The sequence below is a fragment of the Marmota marmota genome, unplaced genomic scaffold (assembly GCF_001458135.2).
Source record: "Marmota marmota marmota unplaced genomic scaffold, marMar, whole genome shotgun sequence".
In the NCBI taxonomy this organism is placed as follows: domain Eukaryota; kingdom Metazoa; phylum Chordata; class Mammalia; order Rodentia; family Sciuridae; genus Marmota; species Marmota marmota.
In genome coordinates, this window is record NW_025999842.1 from 51,421,638 (window position 1) to 51,441,637 (window position 20,000).

The 20,000-nt window shown below is 33.9% G+C and overlaps 1 protein-coding gene across 3 annotated transcripts in view; it reads right to left on the reverse strand.

Annotated features, from left to right (window-relative positions):
- Hbs1l (HBS1 like translational GTPase) overlaps positions 1 to 20,000 on the reverse strand; it is a 92,051-nt gene that overhangs the window by 5,452 nt on the left and 66,599 nt on the right. For 2 of the 3 annotated variants that reach the window (XM_015501501.2, XM_048798658.1), the window contains 9 exons: positions 19,200 to 19,346; positions 18,110 to 18,184; positions 17,473 to 17,590; positions 16,712 to 16,780; positions 12,529 to 12,633; positions 9,261 to 9,351; positions 8,790 to 8,898; positions 3,270 to 3,370; positions 499 to 643 (listed from right to left, as the gene is read on the reverse strand). In XM_015501501.2, the coding sequence (XP_015356987.1) occupies positions 499 to 643; positions 3,270 to 3,370; positions 8,790 to 8,898; positions 9,261 to 9,351; positions 12,529 to 12,633; positions 16,712 to 16,780; positions 17,473 to 17,590; positions 18,110 to 18,184; positions 19,200 to 19,346 (960 nt within the window). The remainder of the gene's footprint in view (positions 1 to 498; positions 644 to 3,269; positions 3,371 to 8,789; positions 8,899 to 9,260; positions 9,352 to 12,528; positions 12,634 to 16,711; positions 16,781 to 17,472; positions 17,591 to 18,109; positions 18,185 to 19,199; positions 19,347 to 20,000) is intronic. The other variant, XR_007345790.1, reaches the window with a different exon arrangement.

Consider the following 20,000-nt stretch of genomic DNA (forward strand, 5'->3'; position numbering starts at 1 on the left):
AAGAAGCAGTCCCCGCGGGCTCAGTTCCGGGAGCCGGAATTCGGCTGCTTAGTGCTTGGTGTATGCTCTGATAGGAGCAGGGTCCAAGAAGCAGCCTCCGCAGGCTCCGCAGCCCTGGGCCAGGGCGGTTCCGGGAGCCGGAACTCGGCCGCCTCGCGCTCGGTGTTCGCTCTGATAAGATCAGGTTCTAAGAAGCACCCAGGCACTGAACCCTAGCAATCTGTCTGCCTGTACTGCATTTTTAACACCTATTTTCAACAGATTCCCTTTAACTCTGAACAATTCACCAATGAACAACAAAGTTTGGAAGCCTCAGTATGAGAAAGTCTAAGATCAAACATTTTCTACCCATCGTTCTTTTAATTTTTTTAAAATATAAATTTCATTTTCTTGTTCTAATTCCTTACTTGTGGTTCTCTTAAACCATAAAATCACAGTAACTATCCTTAAAAGGTAAAAAAGAAAAGATAACATAACCCTGTAGCCACTTGAAATTACCTCAGTGACGACACCAGCAGCTATCGTAGAACCACTGTAGCGCAGCATAAACCGCCCTAGCTCCTTGAAGTCTTTGTACAGCTCCAGGGCTACTGGTCTTTGTGTTTGTAGCTCTACCAATGCATTTTGCCCTTTAGTCAACAACCTTTTAAGAAAAGAAGAATAAAGGAACAAATGGACATACAACACATATGAGTAAGTGTAATAACAACCTGAAAAATGAATGTTTCACAATCAATGAGTCAACTTAAACTTTCAAAAACCAAAAGAAAGTTGGTTTTTGAAAGTTTAAGTGTCTCTGTGTGTGCATTTTTAAAGGAAAATATATACCTTTGAATATTTCTGGATTACTTAAAAGAAATGAGGAGAGGTTCTAGATTTAAGAAACATTAGGTAGTTCCTATATATCAGGTAATTCATACATTAGTTAGTTCATATAAGTACTGGGAACCTATCATCCAAATAAAGCTCTATCCCTTGAAGAACTACTATAACATAAAATGTTCAAGGCCCTTCCTAATCAATGCTTTCCTTTTCATTCCCTGAAGAAAAAACTGAGAAGTTTAATTATCTAATAAAGTAATGCTAATTCTACAAGGAGGTGTCTACATTTTAAGAGAACTGCAAGGCCTTGTGTCTTTCCCAGTAATTATAATTTGCAGAATGTGTGTTAAGAAGTTACCTTTATTGTTTTGTCTTTAGGTGCAGGGACTTGCTCATGCTAAGCACACACTCTACCAATGAGCTATACTCCCCAGTCCAGAAGTTATCTTTAAAGAGGACAATCTCTTCCCCACCTCTTTCCCCGTGTTAGGAATAATGGTTCCTTAGCAGGGGTTCAGGACAAGATCATATATGGAATGTTATTTGTAGGAAAATGAAAGGCCACATTATAAATGATAATATACAAATAAGTAAACAAAATCCCTGGCATGGGCCCCATCCAGACTTACTGAAAAAGGTGCAACCCAAAAAAGGAACACTTTGGAAATGTCCTCTAATTTAATATTGATGTACTGTAGAAGGATCAAGGATAGAAATCATAAATTTTCCTTCTGAGAGATTAGTTCAGGGACAGACTGACTAAGCCAAACAAGTTCCTTAAAAACACACACAATTACACACACAAACACACAACCCCCCAAATTTCCAATTATTGGCTTTGGCTAATTTCAGTCCAAAGTCTAATTCTTTAGTAAGGAAAAAATCTAATATTCATGACTTATGCTTAATTCAGTTCCTAAATACAATTCTGTTCCATTCTGCATAAAGCAACTGTGTTTATGATGTGTCTGAAATGGAATGAAGGGGAAAGGTCAAATGGTTTTTGTGTAAAATAAAAGGACAAAGCTACATGTAGATGACAAGGGAAACCAACATGAGAATATGTTAAACCCCAGCATTACTCAGCTAAGACAGTGTAGCAGGAGGAGGCAAGGGAAAACTCAGGATTAGAGTTGACAAGCCAATTTCAGTTTGAAGATTCTCCAAGTCAATTTTCTGGGTCAAATACCTTGACTCCAGCACAAAAAAAATGATAAAACAACTGAGTTGATCAGAACCCTGACTATGCCATTTGTAAACTCTGTTACTTTGATCGCTGCTTCACATGATTGTTGAGAATATAAAACATGTGAAAGCATTCATGGTAGAGCCTATAAAAAAGTTGTCCTCAAGGAATGTTAGTCTTAGGGCTGGGGAAACATTTCAGTACTAGAGTACTTTGTCTGGCATGTACAGGCCCTGGGTTTGATCCCTAACATTGGAAAAAGAAGAAAAAGAACAAAAATCTTAGATAAATCACATTTCTCATACCATGATGGCAAATACTAATGCTAGAAGCAAAATCTGCCCATTTAGAGCTGCAACATGAAGATTCTCTTCCACTTGCAGCCAACCCATTAAACCACTAACCACTGTGGGCTGCTTAAGCAGGTGCAGAAGGTGAGGAACAATCAAGGACAAAATAGGGGATTTTAGGTGGGATTCCCCCTAGGGTTGAGGTTAAAGAAAACACCAAAGCTGAGGCACCAAGACAAACTGTGATTAGATTTTTTGCTCAATTAGTATAAGAAATCTGTATTTTGTAGCATTCATCTTTAACCTTTTGTATTTTGTTTTTATTTACAATACTTAGTTTCTTAAGAAGTACTTCCTTTGAAAAACTTCAAATTTGTCTCAGCCAAAGGGAAACCATTCACACATAGGCCTGGATATTCAATGGTAATCAGAGGATCAAATGGTGGTGATCACCATAGCTGAAGGCTCCATCTGGAGTTTTAAGCAGAAAAGACTTTCCAGATGGGAAAATGAGGCACTGCAAATTATATAGATGAATGACTTTCTTCTTAGTATTGGGCATGAGCTGAGTATGTGGGTGAGGAGACAGTTCGGGAAAGTGCAAAGTTGAAATGTGGAACCAGTGGCTAGACATAATTCAAATTCATCTCTTAAAATGTAAGATGAGTTTTTACAATGCCCTTATCTTTACATCATCAGTGTCTAGGGCTTGATACATAAATTTATATTTATATTTTTTACTTACAAATCACATCCCAATCATCATGCATGACAATAATTATATCTAACATTCACACACAAACAGGAAATTAAATATTTGTTGCTATGCTTGTTTTAATCTAGTCATTAAAATTTTTTCTAGAACAAGTAAAAATTGATTTCACTTACTTCAAATATTATACAAATCACTTTATCTGTAAGGAACTTGCTTAAGTTGTTAGTATTTATGATTTCTGCATTAAAATACTCACTTAGGCTTTTTCTTTGTGACTTCGCCAGTACTTTTGTTTAAGACACTAATCAATCGTTTGATAACTGCAGGTTCACTGACAGTTTGGTAGTGTAACAGCACCTTAAAAAAAAAATATATATATATATATATATATAAATAAAAACTGAAAACCTGAAAAAGCATTTACCACAGCAGTTCTGGCTTTCTCTTTGGTACTTACATTTAACTATGCTCAATTCTGTGCTGCTACTTAAGGTCAATCCATGTCCTCAGTTGCCTGAATCCCCCTACTATAAGCAGGTAGCACTTAACTTTCTAAGCGAGAAACTGTCACGAGAGGCAGTTTAAATATCTACTCCCCCGTTACTTCTAAACTGCATAACCCTCCTGTCAGATTCTCCTCTGTAAAAGTAGAGGATGACAGCATCTTAGGGTTCCTGTAAAGATGGAGACTTTATCATTTAGAACAATTATTATTGTTGATGTACAGTCATTATTATTAAGGAGTAGTATAGAATGAACTTGGGATTGAACCCCTACTCTCCCCCTGTAATCTGCCCATGCCTCAATTTTCCCTTGGTAACAGCAGAAGCCTTTTAGGGCATTGTGACAAGAATTAAATATGATGAGACACAGTACCTATAATAGCAGATGTTCACCAACTGTTAACTGTTTCATTTTAAAAATGAGGGAATGGGGATATGGTGTTTACAAATCAATTAAACTTTGATAACTTTACTATTTCCTGGGAATTTGTTTTTTTCAGCTATATCCAAATTACATACATATTATATACTTAAAGTCTATTATCCAAAGATAGTTTTGGTTTGGATTAGGATCTGTCCAAGCCTTAGCAGCAATTAATAATACATATTCATTACTAGGTAATGAGAATAAACTATTATAAATACAGAAGAAGGAAGGAAAATAACATTTTTAAGCTCCCCTGAGTGCCAAGCACTGTGTGATGTGATTCATATACACTACTAAATCTTATGTATATGGAAGTTTAATTAGGCTTTGAAAGTCTTACAGATCTGGTTTCAAATCACTTCCTTTTGGGGCAAGTTCTTTAACAGTTCTCTACCTGCAAAGTCCCAGCCGCAGGTTTTTCATTTCTCACTAAAATGAGAAAATTCAGATAATGCATTTTCAAGTGGTTCCCACCACTTGGTAAACATTCAGTTAATTGATGACCATACATTAGACAATATATTAGCTATAACTGTCCATGTTTTACATGTAGGGAAAACTAATATCAAAAAGCAATGTAATTCAATGGGGCCATGGTACTATATGTAAGAGCTGAATTTTACCCTTTCATCAGTTTTGGAGCTACAAGTCCCTAGCTTTCCCCCACTTCAGCTTACTAAGGGCCTATAAAAATTGCATATATGGAACCTTTTGTTTTATAAAAACAAAGCTAAGGCTTAGACACCAGAACATAGGCCAAATATCCTCATTCAAATAATAGGCTTTAAGTGTGCAATACGTCTATAGTTCGAGTATAGTACGAAGACCAAATTCCTAGGAAGTAATAAATCAATCAAAGTTTAATTGACTCATAAACATCAATTTAGGCTATTTGATTGTAGAAACACAACCATCTCAAATCTGGAATTTCCTGGTCAAAATAGATTGTACATTCAGAAATCAGAAATGAGAGCTGGGGGTATTACTCAGTGATAGAACACTTGCCTAAGCCCTGAGTTCCATCCCCAGAAAGCAAAGGCCGAAAGAAAGAAGACATAAATAGAAGACAAAAAAAGAATACAAAAGAAAAAAAGAAGACTAATGCAAGGGGGACTGTGAATGCACAGTCCTAGTCTTTGGAAACTTTTCTGAAAAATCAAGTGATAAAATAAATAAATACAGGCACAATTGAAGCACCATTACTCCAAAAATGCAAACTGGCTTTCATTTTCAATGACAATTGATGATAGTGAACTGCAAATATTACAAAAAATTAACAACTGACTCTGGGGGAAAAAAATGCCAAAACACAGGCTAACATGATGAGAAATACTTTTGTGCATTCAGGTCTCATATACTACTCTATTAACTTTAAATATCTAAGAAACATCTCTTTCATAATAACTTAGATAAGTAAGCAGAATTCCCTTCACTCAGCTCAGATGCAACTAAGAGAAACTGGTCCTCATGGTTTGCCAAATTAAAAAAAAAGAGGCATATGAACCTAATTAAGTTCCTTCTACCTTCAGCTGAGCTATGTGTGGATTTGGGGGTAAAATTAGGGTGGATAAAGAATGGTTGTGGCAGTATGTATTTAGGTTTTATTTTTCTATCTCCACAGCATCTCACCAAAAGTAGTTCAAACAAAATACAAGTGAAAAGAATCTACATGCTTAAAATAAGAAAGAAGTGGTTTTATACTACCTTGACATTTTCATTCATGTTATATATAAACAAGGTCATTTATAATTCAAACCATTGTGCAACACAATGTAACAGGGGGAAAAAGTACTGGATTTCATAATGAAAGTGATGAATAATGTGCCCTGGCTGAACCACTTCTAGTCATATAGTTACAATCTCTCAGAGTCTCCATTTCCTTATGTGTTAATAAAGACAATACTGACAGCTCCACAATCTCTTACCTGTAATTCCAAAAGACTGAAAACCTAAAAGTTTCTTTTTCCAAAGTCTGTTATAAATATATTTAAGCAGCAAAATTGGACTTGAAGTGAGGCAATTTAGAGTCCTGTATATCTCATATAGTGTTAATAAGTTTTGGTGCAGGAATATCAATGTGTTTCATTATAAAATATTGGGTGCTGTCTCACTTTTTGTTAAGTGTTTTATATAATATGTACATAGCATTTACCTTTCCAATATCCGAACATTTCTAAATTCTGAGATACACTGGCTTAAAGGGCTTCACGGAGGAACTCTGCTTCATGTGGAGTTATAAGAATCAAATTAGTGTTTTATAAATTATAGTGAGCTAAATAATGTTAGGTGGCAAAATAAGCTATTATTTTCCTTAAACCTCTAGTTAAACTATATTTTAAAAAAACTTATGGATATATAGACATTAGATTTTCAACAAGGGTTGCCAAGATCCACTCATTAGTGAAAGGAAAGTCTTTTCAACAAATGGTGCTGGGAAACTGGATATCCACATGCAAAAAAAAAGGTGAAGCTTTACCCAATGGCATATCCAACAATTAACTCAAAACAGATTAATGATCATAAAACTCTTAGAAGAAAACAGGGCAAAAGTTCATGACACCAAACCATAGGCAACAACGACTATAAAAAAGAACTGGACTTCTTCAAAATTAAAAACTTTAGCCCATCAGAGGACACTATTATCATTGAAGGGAATGAAAAGATAACTCACAGAGGAGGAGAAAATATTTTTAAATCATATATCTGATAAAATGATTAACATATGGAACAAATCAAGAATTCCTGTAATTCAACAATAACAAAATAATCTCATTCAAAAATGTGAAAAGGACTTGAACAGATATTTCTCCAAAAATACACAAATAGCCAATGAGCACTGAAAAGATGCTCAACAACATTAATCATTACAGAAATGCAATAAAAACCACCATGAGATACCATTTTCACTCACTAGTTCAGCTATTATAAAAAAAAAATTAATCTTTGCCTCCATTCCACCAAATGGAAAATACACATTGATGAGAAACAAGAAAGTAGAGAAAACAGATCCCTTTTCTTGGGGGAGGGGAGGGGAGAGGGGATAGGAAGGGGATAGGAAGGGCAGCAGAATACAACAGACACTTGTTTGGCAGTATGTATAATCAACATGATTCTACAATCTGTACACGGGGAAATGATAAGAATTCATACCCCATTTGAAACAAATATATGATATATGATACGTCAAGATCAATGTAATGTTTTGAGCAACCAATAAATTTCTGATGCTTAAAAATAATAATAATAATAAAAAAAAGTTCTCTGGAAGTTTTTTTTTTTTTCCTTGGGAGTGAGCTGATCAAATACAACCATTTTTTTCTAAATTAAATTTCATCCTGGCATTTGTCAATCAATATACACAAGTAGAATCTCATAAAGCTATGCCAAAAAACTTTCAATTCATGCCAACTTTTAAGAAACTACTGTAAACAGGAAGAAAGCATTAGTATTCAAAGTGACTACTGACCTCTTGACCTCTCCACATCTCCATTGGCAAATATTATTATTGCTGAGTAAAAACATGCAGCAACTACCCTCTCCACCATAGGACACACTGCTTTCTATGAATGAGTTCCATCCACCCAAAAGCAATTAATTTGCAGTTACTTCCCCATTGTTATATAAATATTATATAATTAAAATTTTAATATTTTCAACTGTAACAATTTTGTGACATGCTTTTATTCCTTTTTTAGTATATAGAAGAAATGTAATATATAAGGTACTTAAACAGTATCTTATAATTTTATATCATCAAAATTACACAGAAATAATTAAAGAATGACAAGTAAAGTACATGAGTATATCAAATGTAGTAGTATTATTCTAAGATGAATCTGAATTATCTAAATAAATTTATTACCAACTTCTAAAACAATAATTTTAAAAAGTTGAAGGGACAATTACTTAACTATCTCAATTTTATTTGAAAGATGCATCAAATAAAAATAGTCACTTTATATTTTAAAAGGCAAGGTATATAATTTCACGGAGAACCACTTTTCCTTGTCGTACAAAATCTGTACTATCAGAAAAAATAAGTCGAATGAAAAAATGTTTACCTGTTAATTTACAAAACAAGGTACTAACCTATGGCGTATGGCCTTAAACTTATGAAAAAATAATTTCCATATAAAACAAGAAATTCAGACTAGTCACAAGTAGTATGTTTCCTGGATAAGTAATATTATGGTATTAAAATCCCCTTCTTATTGTTCAAATGCTGCTGATCAATGAATACTTTAAACCACCATCACAGCATGCATGGTCTGAATGTGATGCTGCTTTAGCACAATTAAAATTTACCATATGTCAAGGGATCATCAGGATACACCCATAAATATCAAATGTATACATACTGAGTGGATAATATGTACACATGAAAATATAATGAAATGAAAAGAGCAGTTATCTACTTTTTATGCAAATATAGAACATTCTTATTTCTTGCATTTTTTGTGGTTTCCAAAATTTTCTAAAATAATCCATTTCTTTCATAATCAGAAGCACCAGAAATAAGCATATTAAATAAAACAAAAAGCCAGAAAGTTCCAGTCCAAAAATATTAGACAAACTTTACAGTAAGAACTGATCAATTGTTATCTCCAAATTTAGTTATTATCATCAGTTTGCATCCTATTGATTATGAAATATCTTTTCAATGCCTCTCTTAAAAAGTTCTGTCTCAAAGATCAAAATAAAAATGACTTTCAAATTCTAACTTGTTTTTCTAGATGAAAATAACAAGATATTAATTGAAAATAAAGATAGACTCATAAAATGTTACTACTTTTTGGGTAAACTACTTTGAATTTTTTAAAAGAACAATAAAATATTTGAAACTTACAGGAAATCCTTTAGTGATAGGAATTTCTATATTAAAGATGAGAATTCGGGCTCTGAAACGAGTACAAGCTTTAATGGGTTCTTTGGGGCCACAAAATATGCAGCCAACACTGTAACAACAAAAATAAGTAAATGAGGGAGGATAGTTGGAGGACAAATAAATTTACATCCAACAGGAGTACTTCTAAAAACATTTATTAAAAAAACTAGAAAAATTAAGTAGGAACTTTTCCAAAATACTCTCTTCAAGGTTAAAGCATGACTTTATGCATTACAGTTTTTCCATCAACATGCAGAGTTTGTACGGAGACAGGTACTGATTCCAATTTTAAGTAACATTTGCTAATACTGTAAATGTCTATTTTTGGCCAAAATTCAAAATTCAAAATTGAGCTGGTAGATTGCAAAATCTATGTGTTTTGATGTCCTTTATTCCAAAGCGATGGTTACTTAAACTTATTTTCTTACTCACTTGATTTTGATGATATCCATCCCAACCAAAGTCAGACTAACATGATCGCCTGCTGCTGCCCAATCAACAGGTTCATCATGCAGTGTGATTCCTGGAAATGAGTAAGAACCAAAGCATACAGTGAAACACCTCAACACTGAACCATAACAACCAAAAGAGTTTGGCTGGTTTGTGCTTCATCAGTCACTACTCATCATTTTCAATATGAATGGACTGAGAGTGAGAAATATAACTGTGAGCGTTGAGGAAAACACACTTCCTCTAGACTTGACTTTTCTATAACACCACCCTAACCATAAAGTGACTTGTATTTGCCCATAAAAGGCTGACTTCTGCTTATTTAACCAAGATTTTTAAATTAATTTACACAATGAAGTAATTAAACAGGTCCCATTCCATTATTTTTGTTATATTAATAGAGGAAGGTATAATAAAAAGTTCAAATTATTCCTAACGACATAAAAAAGATAGGACTGGTGGAGATGCCTAGTAGTATTTTAATCTCTTGAGCTTAGCTTATAATTAGATAACCACCCAAACATAACATGTGTTCTCTAAATAATTCATGGGGCAAAGTGCTCAGTCAGAACTTCAAATGGTCCTCTCAGAGGTCCCTTAACTACATCTGGCTCAAGGAGAACTTCTTCCCAGAATCTGCATATTGATCACTGGTTATATGAAGAGAAAGATATTAAGGAAATAGTGTTAAGAAAATTTAATTTAAAAAAGATCCCTAGTGTTGCTCTATACCTAGAAATAGACACCTATTTATCTAGACACAATCCTGCCCTGGAGAGCAGTTCCAGAGGACAATACTCAGCAACCTTAGTCAAACGCTTTTAAAGATATCCCATACTTTCTTTCTGCCTTTATGGGTTAAGTTTATTAGTAAAGTTCCTTTCCACTGGAACCTGAGTCTTCTGATGAAGAGAATGTACAGGACAATGACTGTGCGATAGTTTTGGACTGACATAATTTTAATGAACTACAATTTTCATATTTCCTTCTGAAATATATATTATTTCCCATGCAGCATATTTCTAAGGAACAATTTCTGATTTGGGGGGAGACAACCTACAGTTTTGGTGCAGAATTTCATACATGCATCAGCCTTAATCTGAAAAGAGGGATTCTTGACTCCAAATATGTTAGCAATTATGGTATTAAGGAATATTTGTCAGATATCAAGTAATTAAGTTCAATTTATAAAATGTAAATTAAAAATGATCATGTCTGACATTTGCTATGAAATTTAAGATAAAAACTAGAAGCTAGCTATTTACATACAATAGCTATGTATATAAGTGTGTTTTGATGTCCTTTATCCAGGGACTGCCTTTGGCTTAAGATTTTGAAAAGCTGTCATGTTACAAGTTCAATGAACACTATAAAAATTTCCAAAGAGAATCATATCATCTGTTTTCCCTTCCCCCAATCATGCTAGACTACTCCATATTTGTCTTCCAAGGACTTTTCTCATTGGCCAGATATTACAAAAAGAAATTCTTTTATAACACTCCATGCACTTGATATTTTAATGAAATAAAAAAGTGATACGGGGTTGCTATTTTAGTCAAGTCTCCTTTTTGGGACACTACCAATTAGAAAGCCACAGTAGCACTCAAGTATTCAACAAAAAGGGTGTGTTGAACAGTCAAGCAAAACAAGCAAAAGCAGCCCTGTCAGAAATGAGGGCTGAGAACCTCCCACTTGTTACAAGAGAGGCTCCCAAGGAGTAGGCGTTTCTACCCCGTACTTCTGATGGGGTTTCTCTTTAAGAATCACTGATTCTAGGTAATGCTTGGAGTTTTTCTGTGGGAAAGGGACAGAGAAGAAAAGTAAAGACTGTAGGACTTTCACTGGTCACCAAATAAAGATTTTAGCAGTGACAAGAGGGTCCATCCCAAGGTCTGTGATAATTTTGGAATCATGGTCTTAATTCATGACTGCTGATTATTAAAATACATATACGTATGTATATTTATACATATTATTCTCACAACAGCTCATTAACACAGGCAGAAATTAGTATTTCAGAAATATTGCAGTTCTTGATCACTTTTTTAAAAAAAGAAAGAAATGAGCTGCACTTAAAATTAATAGATCTGGTTTGGGATAATGGCTCAGTGGTAGAACGCTGCCTCGCACGTGCAAGGTCCTGGGTTCAATCCCCAGCACCACATATAAATAAATAAAATAAAGTTATTAAATAAAATTAACACATCTATGGGAAGTGACACTTTCTAAAGTGCTTTTAATCTAAATACTAAAGTACTTTTAATCTAAATAGAAATTTCATGATCCCTAGTAGGCATAAAAAAAAAGGTTACGTAGAAATAACATTTGCTTTCATTCCCTTATTCATCTTTAAATATAGGTTAAACATGCTACCTAAACACACTCATTAATTTCTTCTAATAAGCAAGATATCTGCTTTTAAAGTGAGCAAATTAAGCAAAATATATATATACAAATTTATAAACTAGTCAGTTGCAACGCTGGATGTATACTATAAATTAAGAATAATGAAGGAAAATTTTAACATGCCAAACAGGTTTTACTTCAGCTTCAAATTGTTACAATTAATATTATTTCATAGCATAAGATACTTCTTCAGATTTAACTGAAGTCATGTTAAGATAAATCTAGAACTATAAACTATTAAACCAAATTAGGAAAAGAATAACATGTATGCATGTAAAGCTGAAGAATAAGAAGACAGAAACAGTTATAAACCATCATGGAAAAACAGATTCCTGTGGCAATTTAAACTAGCTTTATTAATTTCTTTCTGCATTAGGATTTTCTACATTTGTATCTTACTTAGGTCTTGCATATGTATGTATTATATAACTTATTGATATAAGTTATTATGTAACTTGTTATGTAATAAACATTTCAAAATGACAGATTATTTGCTTTGCCACTGACAAATTAGTGTCAAGTTACACTTAGATTTAATTTTTTCTACAGAGTATGATCTTACAAATTTATCAGTCAGGTGTCTACACATCTGGTTCAATCCTAACCAAACTTCTTGAATCACTGTCAAAAACAGAATGCTACCACATTTAGAATGCTATATGTACACATATACACACAGTCACAACAGAAAAAAATCGTTTAATGTTTTCACATCTAAATCTTCAACAGTTAGTATCATTTTGACAGTCAGTTACAATTTCAGTAAGAGGTTAAACCTAAACTACTTTTAAAAAAATCTGCTATCTCAAGGCTTGATTAGCAAAAGCAGCCTGCAAATGAATACCTTTTGCAGTACAAGTTTCATTAGGAGGCATTGCTAGTAGTCGGTCACCAGTCTGAATATAACCAGCTTCAATTTTACCAGTAACACAAAATCCAGATCCTTGATCTGCAAAATATGCAAAAATCTTACATAGCAGGTTTCTAATAATTAGTATTATAATATTTAGTCCCACGTAGTTTCATAAAACTAGTAGTTCAATGGCTAATTAATTAATGGTCCCTTCAGAATTTTAAACATCTCTACTAAATACGGATATACACATTCTACATTTCTTCTTGCAAATAAAAATATTCACAATACAAAAAAGTAGAGGTGCGTTTCTTTCTCAAATATTTGAGTGGTACCAGGCATTATGCCAAGCTTGGGACAAACAAATGAATGAAAACATAAGACCCTACCTGTAAGAAATTTACACTAGTGAAAAGAAAGACAAAAACAAGTACATTGAACTAAGACACAAATGCTATTTAAAATAAAAAGGTACATCACAAACAATCCATGATAGCATACCGCAAGTGTAGCTCAGTGGTAGAGTGTGCTTGCCTAGCATGCATTAGCCCATAATTCAATCCCCAGTATCACACACAGACAACACACACAAATTCATGATGGGGAGAACATACACTTTACCTGTTCATTTTGAAGAAGCAGGAATAGAGTTTACCAGGCACCTTGTGTGTATGAATTGAGGGAAAAATGAAAACACTTGCTGACCCAGGAAACTGAATGTGCAAAGCCAAAACCAAACACGGGATTTGCTAAAAGCCACATGTATTGTTTATAAGGGGTAATATGAAATAATGAAGAAGAGGCAAGACATGAGACAAGGGAGAAATCATAAAGGAGCCTCATAAGTGACATTTAGGGTTTGAATTTCATTCCTGCAGTTAAGTAATGTAAATCCAATAAGGAATTGTGAACAGAAAAGTCACATAATGGTATTTTGGGGTCAGAAAGGAGGCTGATGGAAATGTACACACTGATATAGAAAGGGAATACATCCAAGAATTTGAGAATAAAGAATAACAAGTTTAGAGTGATAAAGAAAGTAAAGAATAATGGAGAAATGTGAGGATATGACATATTACCTAGGATGCAGGAAATTAAGGCACAAGATATATTTTAGCTTTGGCAAATTTGAAGTGTCTATGGGATATGGATGGCAAAGTTGCATTCCAAGGAGCACTAATTACACAATGATCCGTAAGAATGATAATTCCAACTGCACACTCCTCGGGAGATGTCCAGCTGTGGTGAGCCACAAGTGTGTGCAGATAAAAGAACAGGTTTGGATTAGACAACTGAGAAAGCTTCAAGATGCAGGCAAGAGAGGAACTTATAATCATCAGTTCTTGGAATACCTGGGCAGAGTAAAAGAAGAGGACTGAGGCAACAGGACACCATTTCAGAGTCAGAGAATGAGTAGCACACACAGAGGCTAAAGAGGGGTCAGAGAATATACAGGTTAGCAGAAGAAAGCACGTCACAGACACCAATGAAGAAAAGTTTCAAGGTAGATATGGTTAGCAGCATTAGAAGTAATGCCACATTCAAATAAGATAGTAACGAAAGTGTGTACTGACTTTGGCAACCAAGAGGTCACCTGGTGACCTCAGCCAAAATACCCTGAGGGAAGCAGTGCAGGCAAAAGCCAGTAAGCAACCTGAAGATAAATCAGCATGGTGGTGCATGCTGTAATCCCAGTGGCTTGGGAGGCTGAGGCAGGAAGATTGCAAGTTGAAAGCCAGCCTCAGCAATGGCAAGGTGCTGAGCAATTCAGTGAGACCCTCTCTCTAAATAAAATCCAAAATAGGCTGGGGAGATGGCTCAGTGGTCAAGTGCCCCTGAGTTCAATCCCCAACACCAAAAAAAAAAAAAAAAAAAAAAAAAAANTCTCAAAAAAAACAAATGCCAAATGATTTATCTGATTTAAGGATGCTGATCCATAATATGCTGCGGGGGACAGCAGGGTGGGGTGGGGACGGATGGGAGAATTAGATGAACTCTAGATAGGACAAAGGGGAAAGGGAGAGGGATATAAAGGGAAGGGGGATGGGGGTAGGAAAGACAGTGGAATTCGATGGATCATCATTACCCTAAGTACACGTATGAAGACACGAAGAATGTGACTCTACTTTGCGTACAACCAGAGATATGAAAAATAGTGCTCTGTCTGTATAATATGAATTGTAATGCATTCTGTTGTCATATATAACAAATTAAAATAAAAATTAAAAAATGATATAAAAACTGAATAAATAAAATAAAGATATTGTGTTCAACTACAACTAAAAAAATATATTTAAAAACTGCAGTTTTACAATGAAATATTACTCAGCCTTAAAGAAGAATGAAATTATGGCATTTGCAGGTGAATAGATGCAACTACAGAATATCATGCTAAATGACAGCCACTTATTTTTTTCTCTGATAAGCAGATGCTGATCCACAGTGGGAGTGGTGGGGAGTAGGAAAGAATGAAGGAACTCTGGATTGTGCAAAGGAGAATCAGGGGAAGGGTGGGGCTGTGGGGATGGGAAGGACAGTAGAATGAGACATACATTAATACCCTATATACATAAATGATTACACCACCGGTGTGACTCTGCACCATGTACAGCCAGAGGAATGAGAAGTTGTGCTCCATTTGTGTACAATGTGCCAAAATGCATTCTGCTGTCATGTGTAACTAATTAGAACAAAGTAAAAAATGAAAAGAAAAAAAAGGTGGGACCTTTAAAGAAATGATTAACATCTGGGGAATACCATCCTTGTAAATGGATTGAGGCTGTTTTTCTGGGAGTCAGCACTGGAGTAAGTTAGTAATCAATTCTGATGAGTTCAGCTTTTTCTACTCTCATTTTCTCTCTCTTTCATGTGCTCTTTGATACCTTTCAGCCTTTCACAGATTCAAAAAGACCTCACCAGAGGCACCTCCTCAATAACCTCAACTTCCAGAACCAAAACCAAGCAAACAAGCAAACTTGCATAGTTTATGATTTATTAAGTCAGTGGCATTCTGTTAGCATAAAATGTATTGAAGAACCAACTGATTGTGTGTGTATGTGTGTGTGCGCACGCACATTTTTTTGATGTGTCTGTATCAAAAGTTTTTGGTCCATTTCATAATTGAGCTGTTTGTGTTCTTATCATTGAATTTTTAAAAATTCTATGTATGCTTTGGATAACAATCCCTTATATGGTATTTTGCAAACATCTTCTCTAATCTATGGCTTATCTTTAAAAAAAAAAATCAGTGTTAGAGGGTACAGAGAAAATAAGAGATGCCTTGGGTAAGTGTGTGGGTGAGCATGCCAGTTATCAATCTATTGCTGCTCAGTTCCAAATCCATTCTTAACTGTCTGATCTGTGATCATGGAAATCTGGGGGCAAATGACATCTTTTCAGTATTGATTATTCTTATGTGTGTGCATGTGTGTGTGTGTGAGATGTTTATTACCACTGTATACTTTTCTAGACAAGATTGTGTGTGTGTGTGTGTGTGTGTATACATATACATATACATATACATATATATATAGATATGATATAGATATATTCTTAGGCATTCAATACAATACCTTCTCCCAGCAAAGTATGAATCTCTTCTAAGTCTGACTTTCCTCTCCCTAGGATGCTATTTAGGGTTTCTTTATATCTTATGGTTATTCTTTTATCATAATTAGTAATTCTCTATGGTAAGTCTCCCTTAATATATGTGTAGTATCTATCTCCTAGCTGTTCCTAGGCTGTTACAGATGGGAAGAAAATGGGCAAGTAAAAAAACACCAAAATATGGAAAACACTGGTAGAGGAAGTGGCAATAAAGATCCCAGGTTGTCAAGAAATAGTGAAAAATCCAGTTTGGTTGAAAGACACGGAAACTAAAAGGATCTAACTATAGAAGGTTACAAGGTTAGAAAAATAAAGAATAAGGTTTTCTTAAGTCTAACAGGTACATAAGAATAATATGGGAAATGGTGAGTAAACTGAAGGTCTTTCTAGGCAGAGGAGCTCAGTAACTAGAACCGTGCATTTAAGATTAATTTTACACTGATCCTTATATTGGAATGGGGAAGGAAGAACCTGGAGAAAGTACAATGACTTAGTCCAGGGAAGGAGGACAAAAGAGAATGGAAAGGAAGGGGCCACAAAGAAGCAGCCCTGCAGAGGTAGCACTTACCTTTGAAAACATCTGACACACACAATCTAAAAGGCTTGTCAACAGATCGCTGAGGAGGCTTGAAGGAATCTGAGAGAAATGACAAAAAACAAAGTTTAATTTAAAATGTGGGACTGTGGATGTTGCTCAATGGTAGAGTTCATGCTCAGCATACACAAAGCTCTCAGTTTGATCCCCAGCACCACGGTTTTTTAAAAGAAAAGCAATTTTTTTGTTGTTGTTTTAAACTGAACAATTTTGTATATATTAATTAACTAATTAATTTAACAGTAGAATGCATTTTGACATATAGTACACAAATGGAGCACAGCTTCTCATTCCTCTGGTTGTACATTGTTCAGAGTTACTCCACTAGTGTAATCATACATGTATATAGGGTAATTATGTCTGACTCTGATTTTTTTTTACTCCAATGAATCCATTATAGTCCACTTCTACTAGAAAATAATTATACTTCACAAATAGTAATAGCAAATGATTATCACTCATATAACACTTTTATAAAATGTATTCACATGTGTTATCACATTTAATTATAAGAATAGTTGTGACAGGCAGAGCAGGCACTAGCCTCATTAAGCAAGTTGAGGAAAACTGTATTAGAGTTCAACAGTAACGTACAATCTCAAAACTAGTCACCTCATTCCTCTGACCACAAATTCTATGCTTTTTCATACATATTACTGTCTCCCATAAGAACTCTAAATAATAATTAATGTCAAGTTTAAAATTCATTGAAAGTAGAATGGCAGTTTACTTACCAATTTGCTCTAACAAGCACAGTCCTTTATACCATTTGGTGAGTTCACTTGACTGAGATCTTGTAATTAGATTTTCACCACTGAGACCACTTGTAGGGATAAAGGCTACATCACTCTCCTATTAAAAGGATTAAATGTATGAAGTTTAATATGTAACAGTATATTTAAAAAAATTAAGATTCACCATTACCATAACTGCACCAAGTTTGTAAAAGCAACAATGTATTTTTTTTAAAGGTAATAGAAACCATAGAACTTGAGGTTATCTGATCCAATAGTTCTCAACTTTTTTGATTTTGTGCAAAACACAAATTTATTCCATAACTATCAAGCATTTTCACCTGGTCAAGCAGGCTAGAGAAATTGTTCTATACCAACATTGTTCTGTGACCTCCTTAAACCTTATACTATCATAATAGGTGGGGAGAAATTCTTTTACTTATATAAAATCCAAGTCAATTATTCAACATATGCAATTTTCTAAGGTGAAGTAACCCAAAGAATATATTACATATATGGTAGCAGGAGGAAATAAAATACAAAAAAAAATTATTAAAAAACCAAGAATATGAAAGTTTTAGGTTTGTTCTCATGATTTCTAGAAATTAATAGCCAAATGAATCTAAAATTATCATACCTTAAAACCTGCTTGCTTAAGAAAGTGTCCGAGTTTTCCAGTTATCTCTTGAAACCTTTCTTGTTGCCAATTAACCTGATAAAGATCCGATTTATTTTTAGAATTATCCTTCAGAACATGATAAAGAAAATTTAAATTTCTGCAATAAAATATAATCAAGACTATATAAAACATAAATATAAAATCTACTAAGTATGAAATCTATTAAAACTCAAAATATAAGTATTACCACTAACATAACCTAAAATTAATTTTTCCAGAAATAAAAAATCTATAAACAATATTTCTAGATTTCTTTTTTTTCCCCAGTACCAAGCATTGAACCCAGGACCTTGTGCAGGCTAGGCAAGCACACTACCACAGAGCTATATCTTCAGTGCTAGACTTTTTTTTTAATGGATCAGTCCAGGAAGGCTGCAACTTTACTTATTTTTCCATATTTTTTATTGGTGCATTATAGTCGTACATATGGTGGCATTTGTTGTCATATATTCATACATGCACAAAATATAACAATATATTTTGGCAAGTATTAGCCATAGAATTTTTTACATAGACTAAATGTATTTCAAATTTACAGGGAAAAAGTGAACAATTTATTACATTATTGGAAATCTTCAAAACTACAGGCCTATTTAGATAAATCACTTCATGAAAACAGACTAGAATAAAGCTATAAAAAATAACCTTTTATCTAATGGTTATTAATTACTTGCAAATATGCATAAGAACATTGTCAATTTTTAAAAAACAAAGAGTAATATACTATAACCCAATATAAGAGTCTTACCTAAAAAAAAAATGGATGAATATACAAAATGATTTCATACTTTCTACTACAATAAATGCATATTATTTTATAATTAAAAATAGTTTTTAGGTTTCAAAAATATATTTTGAAAATATGAAGACATTCTTCCTTAAACATTATTAACATCTCATTTATTTCATCTCAGGAAAATGTTTTTATCTTGAAAAATATAGCAACTTGGTTAGTGAAATGTGCACTAGTCACACCTGAAATCACCTATATGGGCAGAATATTATCTTATCTAGCATCTAAACAAATTCTCACAAAGGCTACAGGTACCTGATCCATTTTATTGACAGCAACTGCAAGCTGTGTTACTCCGAGAGATCGAACCAAAAGGCCATGTTCTCGTGTTTGTCCTCCAGTCTCAAATCCAGCTTCAAACTCTCCTCTACTAGCATCTACAACCAATACCGCTACATCTGCCTAAAGAACAGAAAACAATCAATAAAAATAATTCCATACTACCTTAATTCAAAAGTCAAAATATCCAATTAACTGGTCAGATTTTAAAGAAAGACCCTAACTGGACCCCAACCTGACACCAAACAGCACAACAAATGAAATAAAGAATTCCACAAATGGATTAAAATATTTTAAAAAGTACTAGCATGTACCCACATGATACAAGAAGTAGTGATATAAAGAACAAGAAATTCCATAATTGATTACCTCACCTTTAGGCAGAAGGGAAAAAACATAAACAAAATGAAAATATAGTAAACAGGGACAGATATTCCCAACATTTAAAGTAAAAAACATAATCCTAATGTAGAATCTTCATCAAAAAAAAAAAAGACACACCACCTTAGAAAACTAGTGAAAATACAAGTAATCAATCTGTTAAAGAAATACAAATAGCCAACAAACAAAAAATTCAAAAATCACTAGAACTAAAAAAGAGAGAGAAAATAAAAAGAAATTTAAAGTACACGGATAAATTCTGTTTTTACAAGTCTCGACGTTAAAGATTTAAGACTAAATTATTCACATTAGGTTAAGGTGCTGCAAAACGGGCATGCTTACATGCTGCTGTGGACTCTCTTACACTTTTCTGGAGAGCATTTCCACATGCTCACA